We start from the raw sequence: 17,781 nt of genomic DNA on the forward strand, positions 1-17,781 counted from the left end.
GTCCGCTGGGTTAAGGTCCTCTACAACCTTGCTCCAAGCAACAACGGCCAAGAAACAGCACGCTGCAGGATGCTGGGCTTCGAGTGAGCTGTGCAGCAACACTGCCCCCCTGTGGACACTCTGGGTACAGACAGCCTCCAGTCAATTCAGATCATTTCACTTATAAATCTATCTGTATTTGTTTACTTCCTTTTTCTGTCTTTTGTGTATTTGTGGTTGATTTGTCTAAAGCCCATCAGGAATCAGAGTGACAGTATGACAGAATGACTGCTCTGATGAATGCATCTGTTTAGCCATCACACTTCTAAAGGGTCATAATAATATGAGGTTATTAAACAGTGACATGATTCATGTAAAAAACATCAGATACTTATTTCAATACCATCACAACTAAAATGAAAGTCCTAGGTACCAATTATTAGTTCATTTCTTGTTTTGGATTTCCAAACATGCAGTCAAACTGATGCACGCTTCAGTGCAGAAATGTTGCCAACATATTTGTGCAACTTAGTCACTGCTCTCTCTTCCTGCTTTACGTTAGAAATACAAAGAAGATCTGAAACTTTTAAAGCTTCATTATTCACTAGCCCCTCAATCATCAAATTTATCAAACTGAAGAAATCAGTTTAAGTTCATGTAGAATAAAAAAAACGTCCAGAAGGTGGCAGTATAGGGTTGAAAATTAAATTGCATGCAGTGACTACCACTGCTTTTCATGTACACTAAGATGGACAGCTCAACGCAGCAGAAGATTGCTATTTCCATATCATTTAAGTTCCCCTAAGTTCAATGTTCAAAACAATCAGAATTTATATGACAGTACATAATGTGGTCATAAACGGTAGAGGAAATACCACAATTATATCAAAATGGAAGAAGGAATCATATGAATCAATTACAAGTCAACAGCGGGAAAATATGTGTGAAACTATATTCCCGACCTCCTGTTCTATGTACTGGTGTGAGTTTGGTTGTAAAGACCATGTTCACTAATTTATTACTCTTAAATTACAGAAATATCGCAGATCCAAGACATGCAAATGTTAGAGATTGTGGATGTGATGAGGCAGATTGGCATATTTTCTGGAGATGCACAAAAGGTACAACTGTTTTGGAAAAATATTCGGATCATCATGCAACGGATTCTTGGACAGTTGTAAAAAAAAATTATTAAAAAATTAAGTATAAGACATGGTACATAATGGATAATCAGCACGCTGTTCAGAGTTCCTATGTACTTTTAAGAATCAAAATGAAGACTTTTTAAGACCTGAGCAGAGAAAATGAATATCTTATTTTGTGCTACATATGGTCAAAAATGAAAGCCTATGAGATTTCTCAGTACACCGGACAGAGCTGAATTATCTGGTTTATTTTGCTGTAAATAAAATAATATAGAAAACAGACACATTTTGGTCATAAACACCCAAATTTGATGATTTTTGTCTAATTAAATGCCTCTTTTTTTATCAACATATGGAAAAATGATATTTATCATAATATACACAACAAGCGTACATTAAAAAAGATGGATTAAAATCGAATGAATGCAGGTAGAAAAGATACATTGGATAAAGACACGTCTATGTCAGAGTGTCTTCTGAAATTTAAGACCACTCGCTAGTAAAAATAAGAATTTTCAATACTTTTTATAGCCTTAAATTTATAAAAATCCAATTCAAGACTTTTTAAGGATCTTGAGGAACCCTGATTGTTATATATAAGTGGAACATCAACAGAGGAGAACAAGACCATGAATAAAGCAGAGAATGTGAAATGAAAGTGGCAAATCTGAACCCAAGTATTTAACAAAGCAGGATACTGAAATATAGTAGTTGTATTTATGTAGGTTATGAAAACTTAACACCCTTAACATTTTAACACAAAAAATAAGATTTATCTATTTTCATCCTAAAAAGTGTGTCAGTTGTCATGGTTTTTGATAGATTAAAATATTTTTATCCAGAAATACAACTAAATAGCACCTAGCAGAGTTGGGATACAGCTGGGTTTCATCCTTGCTCCTATTCTCTCCCATTCCTGTCTTTTTGCTTCTCCTATCAGTAGTTTGTGCATCATCTCTAAAAAAGGAAGACTCTACAAAGTCCGCAATTTAGAGATTCTGATAAATAGCCATCACTGGTAGAAGAGGCAGCACTTGCCTCTTCTGCCAGTGATGCTATTGGTGAATGAAAACAAGATATCTTTAAGAAATATTAAACTTTTATTTAATGTGCTGATGCCTGTAGAAATTAGTCAAATATTGGATATTTTCATATTCAAAAAGCCATGAAAAATTAGTGTGTATTTGAAAGTATTACTTTTTTTCCCCGATCACACAGGAGAGAGACTGGCTGATACATGTGTACTGCGTTGAGTTAAAGACGCTGCTTTAGTGGCTGGTTAGTACTTTGCATTTTCCTTCATTTGGACATTATTGATACCTGCTAAAGGTAATCATTGAATCATACCTGGGCTGTTGTAAGCATGAAAACATTCTGACAAGCTGACGTTTGAGGTAAAGAACTCTCCCAGCAAGAAAAAGCAGTTTAACCGGAAGTGCAGCAGTGACATCTCACTGTTATCTGATAAACAGCAAAAACATAAAACATTCAAACAGGTGGCAGAAATATGAAAGCATCACACACTTATCAGTCAAAGGTTCTCCTGCTTTCATATAGGACAAAAAGAAATAAGACTTTTACACTGGAGGCCTGAGTGGTCTCTGATAAAGGCCACAGAGTTCAAAGAGTCCTCTGAGGTCCAGGATTTAGACTCAGTCTCTCATGATAAGCCTGTTAACCTCTCACTCACTTCCCACAGCTTCTTAGCCAGAGCATCATCTCGCCCCCGGGCTCCCACTTGTTGCAGAGCACAGTTCGAGAAGTAGCGCCCGCTGAGAGGTTCGATACCCTCCTGCAGGGCACAGTGCAGGGTGGTCTGGGACCCCCCTTCAGGGTCCAGGAAGAAGAGCTTGGCAAAGGGAATCAAGAGGAGTTGCTGCCACAGGCTCAAACTACGGCAGAGCTCTGTGTAGATGACACCTGGAGGAAAAAATGATCCAAACACACATTAAATTTTATTAAAATTTACAGAAGACAAAGCTAGGACTAAAGCTTTCTTATTTCACACAAAGTACAAAGACACCACTTTGACACGAAGACAAAACAGGAGTAGATCAAAAGGAAAATAAGATTAAAATGTAAAATTCTCAGCCAGGAACCCTACAGACTTAGAGGGTTCTTTGACTTTAGACCATTGTTTGACAACCTATCCCTGTAAGAGAGATCGCCTTGTGTAACTGTCTCTGTGGTACAGGTTAACAGACTTGTAATTAGAGGTCGACTGATTATGAGTCCAACTGATAAGTGGGAACAATATTTGGCAATTATCTGTATCTGCATTTTATTTTATCATTATGCCAAAATTAATTCATCAAAAAGTGTGCTTCTTTGGCTCCCCTACAAGGTGTGTCTTCCACCCTGGTTTTATTTTCAATCTCCATGATCTCACCAAATGTGCTGCATACAACACAATCTGACTGTTGGGTATCATTTGGGTTATTTCTGATACCAGTGCTAAATTGATACTTTTCATACGGTGCCAGTGCCTAAACGGTGCCTGAATCAATACTTTTGAGGGGGGGAAAATATGTGTTCAAAGTCAGCAGGAGAAAAAAAAAAAGCTATATGGGTATCATAAATGATCTGCAGAAATAACCTAATAAGGTGCCAGTCAAACATTGGATAAGAAAAGGAAACCGGCTTTACTGAACACATGAATCACAAAATTCCATAACATATTCCCTGCCTTCCATAGAGTAGCAGGGTATCAAACTGAAGTATCGATATCAGTGTTGTAATATGGTCTAGTAGGTATCAGATGTGTTGGTACCGGTACCATGTTGGTCACATGAGTACTCGTCAATCAATACTTAAGCCTGGATGCCACTGACACAGTGAGCTTATGGCATCACTTCCTGTTGTCCTGCTGCTACTGCGTTGTTCGATGTCATTTCTCATGCTCATCGTCATTTGTTTATTTCTTTCATTTTTTGATCATGCAATTTTTCTTTTGCTACATTAAGTTAATTTTGTATGTCATAATAAATACATATCAGGTCAAACATCAATCTCACAAACTGCTAATAATCGGTACTGGCCCCGAAAAATCAATGTCAGCCAACTCCTACTTTTAATAGAGCATATTGTCCATGTTCCAAAAATGTAATGCTAGTGGAAACTTAACCATTATCATTAGGGATGCACAATATAACATGTATAATTTTTGGTATTTGCAGATAACAGCTTAACAGGCCTATCATCAGTATCCACAGATATTTTTTAAAAATTACACCAATTTACAGACGATATTTTGGCTGCACAAATCAGCATGAGAATAAATCTTAATTTGAGAGTACAAGCACCTTAAAAGGGGCACATTTTTATTTAGCGCTCTACAGAGCTATCTGTCAGCAGGTTGTTACAGAGCTGTTTGGGGCTCCCAGAAGGCAAATAGAGCTTGGTTTTACTGTAACTGTTGAACACATTTTACATTGAATGCACATGTAATCCAAAAAAATGATTCAATTTTTTCATTGCTGAATGTCTTTTTTGAAAAAGAATATATAGCATTTATTGTTTTTCTTGTTTTATGTCAGTGTAAATAAAACAGTGACCATAAAAGGACAGCTCAGTTCTAATACAGAAGACACTGGATGTTTAAAAACAATTAACAAGAAAAAAGTATACATAAATGTCTGCTAAAATGAGTTTGGAAATATCAGCTATTAGGCAAAAATACAATACTGTACATCCCTAGTGATCACATCCTACTGTTATATTTAAGGCTGTTGGTCAGATATTATAAAAAACAAGACAAGGTTCTAACATCTGTTTGATTATATTGCTTTCTGATTGAAAAGCACCAAGAAAAGATGGAGAGCTCAAACTACAATCAATGTTAATATTCATGTCTTTATCATTTAAGGTCAAATTAGACTTTTGTTTTAAATCAGTTTAATCCTTTGAATGTTTACACTTGGTTAACTGTCCTCAACTTAAAGCATTTTAAAATTTCCATTTTTGACCGTTTCAAATCCTTTATGTAATCAAAATATAAAATCCATGCGCTGGACAGGAACTTACTGACTCAGAAACAGAAGTATGCATTTTTGTTTGGCCCAAAACCTTAGAACAAACTCCAAAGTTAGAAAATTATTTGGCGAATGAGTCAGACCAGACTGCAAAGGCATCATACTTTGAACTACAGCCACATTTTTTTAATGCAATGTTTATCAGTCAGCCTAAGTTAGGTTCAAGTGCAGAGGCTGTAGAGTGCCATAGGATGTTTTAACTACTCTGGATGATTAATACCTACGTTTTATGAAGTGTTACCACAATATAACCACAATTTTCTTTTTTGTTAGAAAGTATCTACAATAATAATCTATCTTTTTTTCTGAATTACAGCAAAAAATTACTCTCCTGATATTCACAAAATGTGTATGAATGGTGTCGATATTAAGGCATTTCTACACATCTGCCTGTTTCAAAATTAAATAATGCATAACACACATGCACACTTGTTTTTGAACTAGATGTTTTTTTTGTCTTTTTCTTGTCTGCATAAGAAGAACAGATAGCAGACAGAGTCAGAAACAGGGGTCTGAGGGAGGGGTTGACATGTGGGAAAAAGGGTATTCAACGACAGCCTCCATATCAACGCTTGATGTGGTTGGTCAGAAGAGGTGAGTGAATATAGAAATGCTTTCATGCCTGGTCCTGACCTCCAAAGTAGCTGTTGCAGTAACACACACTCTCTGTATAAGCTGTGCAGTAAACACATACCTGGGTGTAGACTGTAGCAGGTGACACTGGTGCCCTCCAGCCTGTTGGCCAGCTCCCTGGTGAAGAGCACATTACACAGCTTGCTGTTGCAGTAGGCCTGAAAGTTGTGCCAGGTGGACTGACCAGAGACTAAATCCTTTTTAGAGTCCAGCAGGGGGAAGTCAATGCTACCGAGACGATGCAGAAGAGCAGAAACATTGACCACCCGGCTGGGACCATTCTTTTGCAGACGCTCCAGGAGGAGGTTAGTGAGCAGGAAGTGACCCAGGTGGTTCACGCCAAACGCCAAGCCAAAACCATCTTCAGTCTGTCCTGCACCCATCAAACCTGAAACACAGAGCAGGGAATTAAAATATTAAACTGGCTTTTTTCATAACTCTGTTTTTAAAACTCATGAGACATGAAAACTTTCTACTTTCACTCCCTTACCTGCGTTGTTGATAAGAAGATCCAGTCTGGGTTCAGTCTTCAGGAAGGTTTCAGCAAAGTTTCGAATTGACTTGAAACTCGCTAGATCCAATGGCATGAACACCACCTGGTTGTTCCCACTCTCCTGAAAGATACTGAGCTTGGTCAGTCTGACTGTACAGCACAAACATATCCAGCAGGACAACATGCTGTATACCAGCCCTATTATTTGGCACTGTGTAAAAACAACTAATTCATTGATTTTGTTTATCTGTTTCAAAACACTCTTAACTATTTCATCGAATTACATGAAAAGCACAATACTGAGCATCAGTTCTAACATTGTTCCTTAGTTGTCATTTCAGTGAAATGAACAAGTTTTGCAGTCCTACTCTTTCCTTAAAGAAAGTTCAAAGCTACTTTTGTTTAAACAAACATGAGACTAAATTAAACTCAATTAAAAATCCCATTAACATCACAAATAAAACGACATAAATCCCTGCTGCTTAGCTGATTGCCGGTAACAGCACAACACAGCAGCCTCTTTAACCGATGGAAAGTAACTAATTACATCTACTCAGATTACTGTAATTTAGATGTTTTTTTGTTACATGTACTTTTTTGAGTACATTTTGAAATCAGTACTTTTACTTCTATCTAAATAAGTTTTAACCAAGGAAACAGTACTTTTACTTGAGTACAATACTTTAGTACTTTTTCCACCTCTGTTGAATTCACAGTAGCACATAAAGAGAATAACTCCACATTACAATCAAAAACACCCCAATTTTGCACCATGGGGGAAGTTATCCACTGAGTTAGAGTTCAAGCCTTTGACTTTAGGTGCCTCTAAGGACACATAGTGCATATTGTTCATCAGTATCCCTGAAGAGGCATGAGGCTGACTCTCTGCTTTGTTCTTGCCAGCGGAGACCAACTTTGCCACAGATTTTTTAAAGTACTGCAGCCCTGTCATACTGAAAAATCTTTAACACTTTCAAAAGTGTAGTTCAACAACAGTATGTGTAGTGTGGAATTATTTAATATGAGTTAGAATAACAGTATCAATTTTGCTGTGTATTTTACTTTATTGTAACAACCTGGTTGGAGATCTACTGTCTTGTTGTTCTTGCCATGAGGAACAATCACATTTTACTGTACAACTCCTTAGTTCCTACTCTGTACCCAGTACTTAAAGTAAAATCTAATTACCTACATTTTGCTTTTACTTGAGAAGATTTATAGACCAGTACTTTTACTAAAATAAACATTAACCAGAGTAACAGTACTTTTTTAGTACAGCAGTTGTGTACTTTTTCCACCTCTGTTCAAAATGAAGATCATTTTCATAGAAATGTTCATTCCACTAACATCACAATGAAAATGCTTCATCAATTCCTGTTATTTAACTCATTGTCAGTACCAGCAAAACACAACAGCCTCTTTATCTAACACAGTTCTTACTCTGCGGATGTCATAAGCAGCTGTTTCAGCCTTTTCCTTGTTCCAACAAGCCAGAATCACTCGTGCTCCTCTTTTTGCCAGATCCAGAGCCGTAGCCTTCCCAATGCCAGTGTTACTTCCTGTGTGGATATTCATTCACATATAATCATGAACAAAAGTATTGGCACCCCTGGAATTTTTCCAGAAAATACACCATTTCTCGCAGAAATTGTTGCAATTTTGTCCGGCCCATTTTTTGAGTTTTGCGTAAAATTATGCCAATTTTGTCTTTTTTCTTCAGATTTTTTTGTGTTGTTCCACTGCACATAAGGGCAATAAACATGTGTATACCAAAAACATTTGGAATTGCAACAATTTCTGGGAGAAATGGTGTAATTTCTGGAAAAATTGCAGGGGTGCCAGCACTTTCGTCCATGACTGTAAATCAAACTGAGTATTTTATGAATAAATCATTGATTGTATCTTCATGTAAATAGTTTTTTTATTTTCAATGCAGTAAGTAATCCAACTGAAGTAGTCATTTTTCTTAATGTACATTCATCAGAATTAAAAATCACATTTGTGTCACTGTTGGACATCACACTATTTTTCTGTCCCATTGAGAGGCTGCATCCACCCTGGTAAAAAATAACTGCACATTGCGAATAACAGTCTCACTGAGAATGTAGAGGTCCAAAGAACAATGTCTCAGATATACTAACTCAGATCTAAAGATATAGCTGAGATGCCAAATAGCTGTTTTTCTATTCAGTTCGACTGTAACTTTATGTTTACTATTTAGTTATTCAGTTTGCAGTAACTTAACTTGGTGAGAGTTGGTGGAGTTCAACTTTAGTTACCAACTAGTAAAGCAATTACCAGCATTCAGGTCAGTGTTAGGCTTCCTCGTGTTTATATAAACATAAGCTGACAGTCTGACAGACGCTAACATGTCAAGCTAACAGGCGACTCTGTTACCTGTGACAATGGCCGTCTTCCCGCTAAGTTTCACTGAACTGGCGCATCTCGCTCCTCTGAACACACCGTAGTAAATTATCACGTAAAAGAAAACTGCTCCCGCTAGCACACACTGCAGCACCGACATCTCTAAAGCTCATAACACCACAGTGATAAATTCAAGAATCAGCGCTGGACAGAGTTAGTAAACTATTCCGGTCTAGAATTTCAAAATATAGTCTTTATAGTTTGACAAAAGGTGTTTTTTTTTCGCAGATTGTTACGCATGGAGACCAAATACGTATGTAAATAAATTAATAATCTGAGCCATTATTTTGTCATAATCATACTATTCATTACTTAGATAGTCGTTTGCATTTGAAAAAAAAGATACTTTCTTTTGAAGGACGGTCTATTCCATGACTTACACAAACTTCCGGTTGTGCTTCCTTGTTAAGCTTTAACTAATCCAAAAGATGTCGCCAAACACTGAGGATGATTTTTTTTTAGTTGTTAAACAAAATCTATCCGTTTATTTCCATTATCGGCGTTTATGACTCGGATTTTTGTTTTCATTCATTTACTTATCTATTTTAGAGGAAATGCAGATAAATCATTCATCAGAATTAAAAAGTATGCTCGGACATGTATTTTTTTTAAATAGGCATAAATCTAACTTTTTAAACGGCTAAAGATTCTTATTTTTATCGTTAAAACGAGGAACTTCCTTTATTGCTGTATTAAACAGTCATATTTTATATGAAGGGTTCTTTTTTTTTTGGCTCAAACCCTTCTTTTTCATGTTTTGGATTCAAAGTAATAAAAACTAAACGCATAGCCTGTTGAAGAATCTCTTTAATTCATTTGATTTTCCCAGTTTACTCCCTCAGTTATTTATTATTTTGACATGATTTTTTAGATTGCTTAACATCATCATTATTATTATTATTATTGTTATTGTTGTTGTTGTTGTTGCTGTTCCTGTTGCTGTTGTTGTTGTTGTCATTATCATATTATAATTATTAGACCTATTGTTGTTGTTGTTATTGTTGGCTCATCTTTATCCTTATCATTAATATTAGTAATAGCAGTGGTAGTAGTAGCAGTACAAATTAAAATAGATCAACCCATTTTGAGTTATATATAATTTTCTCTCTTTGAAATCTGCCGTGCCCTGCATTGTGGTGTAAATTGTTTTTGCCTGAAATCATGCAAACAGGAAGAAAAGCCCAAACAGGATACAGTGTTTATTTTACAGTTTCACTGTTCCCACAGTCATTGTTTTTAGAGGAGATCCAAAGAATCAGGTCAGTACTTTATACTTACTTTGACAGACTAACTTTGAAAATGATGCTTTAATCAAAATGTGTGATTAAATGTGACTTCAAATTTTTTTCCTTGATCTGATGACATGATGATATAGAAATAGGGGTCTTCCTTTGATGAAATGAAAATAGATTTCCAACCTGCTTCTCACAGGGAAATAATTATGTTAAAATAATCCAGTTATCATGGCTTTTAGCATTTGTCCTTTTTAATTCAGTCAATCCTTTCCTCTGTGGAAACAGAAAGTACCAAGGAAAGTTTCTCTTCAGGAACCCAAAGATATAATAAGGTGTTCATCAACTGTAACTTTGTAAAAATAATGAAATTCTGTACAGCTAAATACAATTTTATAGAGTTCCTTGTGTATAAAGTGTGAATTGGCAGCATTGTGCTTATAATACATAAAAAGTAGAGGAGAGGTTGTAGTGGCAGCTGCTTTCTATAATGACCTCCAGTCTTATTTTTAACCTAAATCTGCCCTGAGTAAATATAGATAGAGAGGATATGCAGCAAAGGGCAATCAAGTATAAAGAGAGCGAGTACTGGTTATAACAAGGCAATGATACAGAGAAATGTCTGTTGTCTGACTGTTTCACAGCAGTTACACCTGTGTGTCTTGTCTCTGCTTCACCCACCATTGAATAAACAGTTCATCAGTCGACCAGTCAGCATATAAGCTGATTGTTAAGTGTCTTTGGTATTTCATTAAAACGCATACAAAGTGTTAGAACCTGCATGAATGTGTGACAGAGGTAGTGATATCATCTAGTCTCAGAATATTTTTGATAACTTCTTGACTTTCCTGTTCACACCTCTGCACAAACACTGACTGAGGTCTTGCAAAAGATCTCCAATTTCAGCACATAAATACATTTTAAAAAAGGGTGAGAGAAAAGTTGTAGAAACCAGCCTTAACTGGTGAGAAGAAGGGCTGGTTGTAAATTACATACAGCGCTTTCACAGGAAAAATGTGTCAAGGCTACAGCACAGTTAGTATGCTATGGATCTTTTACCCTTTTTTATTATTTATTTTTATAAACCAATCATGGTAAATATAATTGGCTTTTTATCAGAAAATTCCAAAAAAATATATCTTTAATGGAAGAGTGGAAACAGATTTCTACAAAGTAATATTAAATAAAGAAAAATATTTGATGTAAAATAAGAGACTGCATAAATGTTCAACCCCTCCAAATCAGTACTTATGTAGCACGTTTGGAATACATCACAAAATCACCACGACACCACAGCTCTCTTTGGATCTCTTTTACTAAAAGAATCAGTTCACATCCTTCTCTCATCTCAGAATACTGTAAAGGATGCATAAAATAACAAAGTAGAACAAATGACAAAAATAAAATAAATAAGCCCTGTCTAACATGTCTAATTCATTACAGAGTAAACGCATTAACCTTTTGTGCACTCTCACACACACATACACAACATTAGACAAGTGAAAATACACTTTACATTCATTTTATACAAATCACAAAGAAAAATTGCATTTCCCATAATGCCTTGCCGTTGCCCAGCGCGACTTGACGCGAGGGGTGGCACTACGAAGGAACACAGTTGAAAACAATGCAACGCTAACTTCTGAGGTAATGTCAAAACGCTTTACAGTACAGACTTGCGCTTTTATGCATTTTACATAACTCTTCAAAATATCATCACAACGCTGCGTTTTAAATGCTGGGACAACTTTTAGAAGCTAGTTTACTCAGTCAACATAACTGTCTCTCTCGGCTGCAAATGCAGACTGAAAGAGAACCTCTAATGCGCATCAATCAATCAATCAAACTTAATTTATAAAGCGCTTTTCATACATGACATGTAACTCAAAGTGCTGTACATAGACAAATTAAAAACATTCCCTCAAACCCACCCACCCCCACCTTTTGCGTAATATAGACAATTAGAGTCATTCCCTCACACCCACACACCCGCAACCACCCTATCCCACTATCAACCACCCTACAGACAACAGTTACATGTGCACCCACTCACACCCACTCACACACACTGTTTCACAAACACACACACACACACACACACACACTAAAATAGTGGACATTAGGCTGAGTACAAGAGGCTGAGTACAGATGAACCAGTTGAGAAAGCGCCATCAGAGGGGCCGTCTGCACCAGGAGCAGCGAGTCACCCACAGCTACAGGACACCAACACAGGACCCAGAGGAGAGATGAGGCAGAGACACCAAACCTCCACCAGGAACCCACGAGACAGACCCCTGCAGCCATAGCCGACCACCGCTCCCGGTGCAGAGGGCTCCCCCAGAGGAAACACTGGAGATCCTAAAAATGATAAAAGGATAAAAATAAGTAAAACCTCAGTACAAATAAAACCTAAGAACTAAAATATAAAATAGCATAACTAAAAAATTAAGGTAGGAAAAGAATAAAATTCATAAATAAATACAGATTGAAGGCCTAAAATAAATAAATATCATAAATAAAATAGATAAATATTAATCAAAAGCTAAGCTAAAAAGGTGTGTCTTGAGCCTGCTCTTAAAAACATGAACGTTCTCTGCAGCCCTGAGGTCCTCTGGCAGGCTGTTCCATAGACGAGGGCCGTAGTGCTGGAAAGACGCCTCGCCATGAGTGTGTGTCCTGACTTTGGGAATGACTAAGAGCCCGCTGCCAGAGGAGTGCAGGGTCCGCGAGGGTTCATAAGGTAAAAGCAGTTCTGAAAGATAAGAAGGCCCAAGACCATTAAGACATTTAAAAACCAGTAAAAGAACTTTAAAATTGATCCTAAAACACACGGGGAGCCAATGCAGTGATTCTAAAACCGGTGTAATGTGGGCCCGCCTTCTGGTCTTAGTCAGGACACGTGCTGCTGAATTTTGGAGTAACTGTAGACCTGAAATATTCTTTTTGGGAAAACCAGAGAGTGGGGCATTACAGTAGTCTATACAACTGGTGATAAAAGCATGCATCAGCGTCTCCATGTTGGCTTGAGAGAGAATGGGGCGGACTCTGGCGATGTTCTTTAGATGATAAAAACCTATTTTTGTTACATTCTTAATGTGTGGAATAAAAGTCAGCTCAGAGTCAAAAATTACGCCCAGGTTTTTCACTTGTGATGATGGATTAAAAGACAGTGCTTGTAGTTTGGGTAAAATTTTCTCTCTCAAGGCCTCAGGGCCGATGACTAAAACCTCAGTTTTGTCCTGGTTAAGCTGGAGAAAGTTTTCTGCCATCCAGGATTTGATATCTGAAATGCAGTTAAAAAGAGCATCCATTGGCCTGGTGTCATCAGGAGACATGGAGATGTAAAGCTGTGTATCATCAGCATAACTGTGGAAGTTGATTCCATGTCTCCTGATGACACCGCCAAGAGGGAGCATGTACAGGTTAAAAAGCACAGGACCTAAAATCGAACCCTGGGGCACACCACATGTGATTTTATGGACTTTGGAGGAGCATGTGTCTACACTTACCATGAATGTTCCGTCTGTGAGGTAGGAAGTAAACCATTTGTGTACAGTACCAGAGAGGCCGACCAGATGTTTGAGTCTATTTAAAAGAATAGTGTGGTCTACTGTATTGAAGGCAGCACTTAGATCCAGCAGAACCAACACCGTCACCTTTTGTGAATCATAATTTAATCTAAAATCATTTAAAATCTTTGTCAAGGCAGTCTCTGTACTGTGGTTTACCCTAAAACCAGACTGACATTCTTCATGAATACCATGTGTGTCTAAAAAATAATTCAGCTGAATAAAAACAAGTTTCTCTAAAATTTTACTTAGATATGGTAAGTTAGACACTGGTCTGTAATTGTTAAAGTCATTAAAATCTAAATTGCTCTTCTTCAACAGGGGCCTCACCACTGCCGCTTTAAAGGCAGCGGGAAAGACCCCCGTCTGAAGTGAACAGTTCATCATGTTTAAAAGCTCATCTCTAAAAGATCCATAAAATGACTTAAAAAATGAGGTTGGAATTGGATCTAAAAGACATGTGGTGGGCTTCACTGAGGAGAAAACTTCATCAAGCATCTCAGCATTAACCAGGACAAAACTGTCCAGTGTTTCCTCTGGTAAAGATAAACACTCAGACGTGTTAAAAGCAGAGGTTCGGCTGGATAAAATATCACATCTGATAGTGTCAATCTTTCCCCCGAAGTGGGCTGCAAACTCCTCACAGAGAGTGTTTGTGGGAGTTATTTGAAGTTGAATAAAATCAGGGTTAAAAAGATGGTCAATGGTGGAGAAGGGAACTTTTGGGTTATTTTTATGGTTTGTGATTATTTTAGCAAAGTATGAATTTCTGGCATTTCTGACTGCATAATTGTAGGCTTTTAGATGTTCATTGTATATTTGAAAATTTACTGTTATTTTACTTTTCCTCCATTTTCTTTCTGCCGCTCTGCAGTTTCTTTTCAGTTTTTTGACTTCATTTCTCCATGGGGCTATAGGCTTAGGGCAAGCCTTTTTCAATTTAAGTGGAGCAACTGAATTAAGTGCGTATTGAAGTCTACTGGTAAAATTATCAACGATAAAATCACAGGGGGCAGGTAAAACAACTGGAGGATATTTTTCTAAAACTTGAATAAAATTTGCAGCCACTTCAGGGGTCAGATGACGCTTCCTCACAGTTCTCACAGAGGTCTCCCGCTGGATAAAAATGGTGATATTAAAAAACACACAGTAGTGGTCAGAGACAGCCAAGTCAACAACAGAGGACACACTGGTGGACAGGCCATAGGTGATGACCAGGTCCAGAGTGTGTCCTCTGTTGTGAGTTGGCTGCATGACGTGCTGAGTAAAATCCATATAGTTAAGAATATTTAAAAATTCACTTGCAACAGGGTCTAAAATGTTATCTATGTGCAGGTTAAAATCACCGATTAAAATAATCATATTGTAAGAATTGTGTAAAATTGATAAAAACTCTGAAAATTGTGGGATAAAAAGACTGCACCTTTTTGGTGGTCTGTACACTGTCACGCATAAAATTGTAGGGTTGTTAAAAACAATAGAGTGGTATTCAAAACTTGTGTAATGTTCAAATAAAATAGGTTTGGTTGGCAAAGTGTTTGTACTAATAGAAGCAGTACCACCTCCCCTTTTACCACTCCTAGTTGAAAATGCAAAGTTAAAATCAGGTGGGGAGGCCTCAGTGAGAACAACTGGTGCATCTGCACCCAGCCATGTTTCAGTTAAAAATAAGCAGTCAACTTTGTGCTCTAAAATCAGGTCATTTATAATAAAAGTCTTGTTCAGCAGAGAGCGGACATTTAAGAGGGCCATGTTTATGGTAAGGGGGGGCTGATTAACTGTAGGATTTTTTGGTAAGTGAGTTTTAGGGACAGATCTGAGATTATTGAAGTTAATGGAAGATTTGTGGGAGGTTTTACAGATAGGCCGCTCTCTGCTGATGATTACTGGAATGTGGAATGAACAGGAGTTATTTGAGTATATTGGAACATCAGTGGATGATGAGGGGGAGGTGTATTGGCTATATTGTCATGCAGATTCCAGTGTGAGTTCTATGTTGTGTGAAAGAAGGCGGGATCCAGAGAAATTGGGATGTAAACGGTCCTTTTTGAATAGTCCAGGTGTACCACATGTACCACAACACAGCAGGAGGTGTTCACTGACCAAAATACTCAACATGTTCTCAGGAAAATAAAGGCACTTAAAATATTACTCCTTTGCTGATACTGGAAACAGTCTCACAACAATGTTATGATTGATAATCATTGAGTATTACATAAAATTATAAAAGTATGATAAGTCTGTTTACTCTCTCCCCTCACTGTCAGCAAGTGGAACATACAGACTCAATTATTGAACAGGGGCTTAAAGTTAGCTGGCATACCAAAACACACTATTACACTTAGTAGATACACCTTTAACTGCGATCACAGCACTGTGTCTGTGTGAGATAGGTTTCAATCAGGCTTTCACATCTAGACACTGAAATTTTTCTCAAAACTGTTTAAGCTCTGTCAGGTTGCTCTGTGTTTGGGTGTTGCAGATTTACACATATGCCATATTCCTGTCATTTCTTGATGATGAATTAAATGAACCCCGGGGATGTTCAGTGTCTTGGAAATGTTTTTGTATCCACCCCCTGACTTACACTTTTCAATAACATTTTAGCTGACTTACTTGGGGTGTACTTTTGTGTCCATGGTGTAATGGTAGCCAGAAATTCTGATTAACCAGTGACTTGACCACACAGGTGTCTTTATACACTCATTGTACTGAGGTGATCCAGATTTCACTAATTGTGGGACCACTTAGCTGACGTCTGCGGTCATTTATTTTACTTTACATATTTTTATTTAATTGACATGACTTTGTAGAAATCTGTTTTCATTTTGACATTAAATAGGTTTTTGTACTTTTTTTGACAAGAAAAGTCTAATTATATTGACCATGATTTATAAAATCAATAAAGGGTAAAACATCCGAGGGGGTTTAATACTTGTACAGGCACTGTAATTCATACGTAGTCGTGTCTATTAGCTCTTTGGCTTTTGTAGCCGGCAGCCTTTTTGTCCCTACTCAGCTCCCGTGATCTAGGTCACGCGGTACAGTCTTTGTTTTGACGGCACCTCCCACTTCCTCAATTTACAAGCAGGTATTTTACTATATCAGTGATGGGAAGTTTGGCTCTTTCAGAGAGCTGGCTCTTTTGGCTTGGCTCCCAAAGAAGAGCTGGCTCTTTCGTCTCCCGAATGGCTCTTTATTTAGGATCTTTTGAAGCCCTATATTTTACCTTAACTTTGCAAAAAAATAATAGTTAGTGTGTTGAAAACCCTTTTGCATTCCGCACACCTGCAGCTCTCCAGACACATTGTTTCAACCTGCCTCATTTTGGAGCTTTGGTTTTATATTTCTGCTCTTTTGACAATATTTATGATCATTACTGCATTAAAGATCAAATAAAACACCCGAGTTTGGACAAATTTCACTAGATATTAGATATGACATCATCTTCACATGTGATCTGTGTGAGTTATGCTTGTTGATGACGCACATCGGCGTAATTGTTATAAGATCTGAGTGTGAGAGAGCATTGGCAGGCGTTTCTGAAGAAAAAGTTAAAACGAGGAAATGGGAAGCTTCAATCTGAACATAAGACAGCAGACCTCAATGCAGAGGTTGCACTGGACTTTTTTGTTGTCCATCACTCCTTTAAAATCCCACTGGATCCATCCTGACACAGAGCTTCATACCGCACACGCTCATGTGTCATAGCGCAGAGACAAGCTGGAGAGATGGAGAACAACTTTTTAATTCTGTCTCTGTTATGACCTGTGAGTAGGTCACAGATGTATGCCTTTATCTGTTAGATTTCCATGACTGATATCATGGAAACTATGGTGTTAAAGTGAGGTTCAGAGAGAGAGAGAAAGAGAGAAGGTAGGGGTGAGCGAGCAAGAGAGAATAAAGCAACAGGCGCTGATCTGAATCGTCATTCACTCACCTCTCTGCAATATTTCCATGGTTGATATCCACATGATTAAAGAGAAAAATTTGGTGTTTAAAGTGAGGTTTCGGTGGTGAGCAAGCAAGGTGGAAGCAGCAGGAACTGTGTTCAATCATCATTCACCTTGGACACAGGAAATTTCGCGAAATATTAAACCTGTTATGAAAAAAAATGGGAAATAAAACGACAATTTCGGCATCAATGTGCAGACATGAGTAGAACAACATGAAGACTCATTGTGAAAAGGCTTTAACACTCTGCATGCCAACCTGTGTACTGAGACACCTGCAGACCGACGCACTTTCATTGATCTACGATGTTGAGGTCAGCGA

At 37.6% G+C, this 17,781-nt stretch overlaps 1 protein-coding gene across 1 annotated transcript; it reads right to left on the reverse strand.

The window, feature by feature from the left end:
- Positions 1 to 1,385: 1,385 nt before the first annotated feature.
- On the reverse strand, positions 1,386 to 8,842 carry LOC121515311 (dehydrogenase/reductase SDR family member 13-like). Its single transcript, XM_041796011.1, has 5 exons — positions 8,679 to 8,842; positions 7,722 to 7,840; positions 6,279 to 6,402; positions 5,850 to 6,176; positions 1,386 to 3,044 (listed from the first exon to the last, which is right to left on the reverse strand). Exons 1-5 carry the CDS (start codon positions 8,803 to 8,805, stop codon positions 2,785 to 2,787), a joined length of 957 nt encoding a protein of 318 aa, XP_041651945.1. The 5' UTR covers positions 8,806 to 8,842; the 3' UTR covers positions 1,386 to 2,784.
- Between the last annotated feature and the right edge of the window lie 8,939 nt (positions 8,843 to 17,781).

The sequence above is a fragment of the Cheilinus undulatus genome, linkage group 2, assembly GCF_018320785.1.
Source record: "Cheilinus undulatus linkage group 2, ASM1832078v1, whole genome shotgun sequence".
NCBI lineage: Eukaryota > Metazoa > Chordata > Actinopteri > Labriformes > Labridae > Cheilinus > Cheilinus undulatus.

Excerpts from the sequence above, each read along its gene's own strand:
- LOC121515311 (XM_041796011.1), bottom strand. The coding sequence starts at position 8,805 with ATGTCGGTGCTGCAGTGTGTGCTAGCGGGAGCAGTTTTCTTTTACGTG. Across the intron at positions 6,403-7,721 it reads CTGCTTATGACATCCGCAGA|GAGAGTGGGAACAACCAGGT; the intron begins GTAAGAACTGTG and ends AGTATCTTTCAG. Across the intron at positions 6,177-6,278 it reads TCTTCTTATCAACAACGCAG|GTTTGATGGGTGCAGGACAG; the intron begins GTAAGGGAGTGA and ends TCTGTGTTTCAG.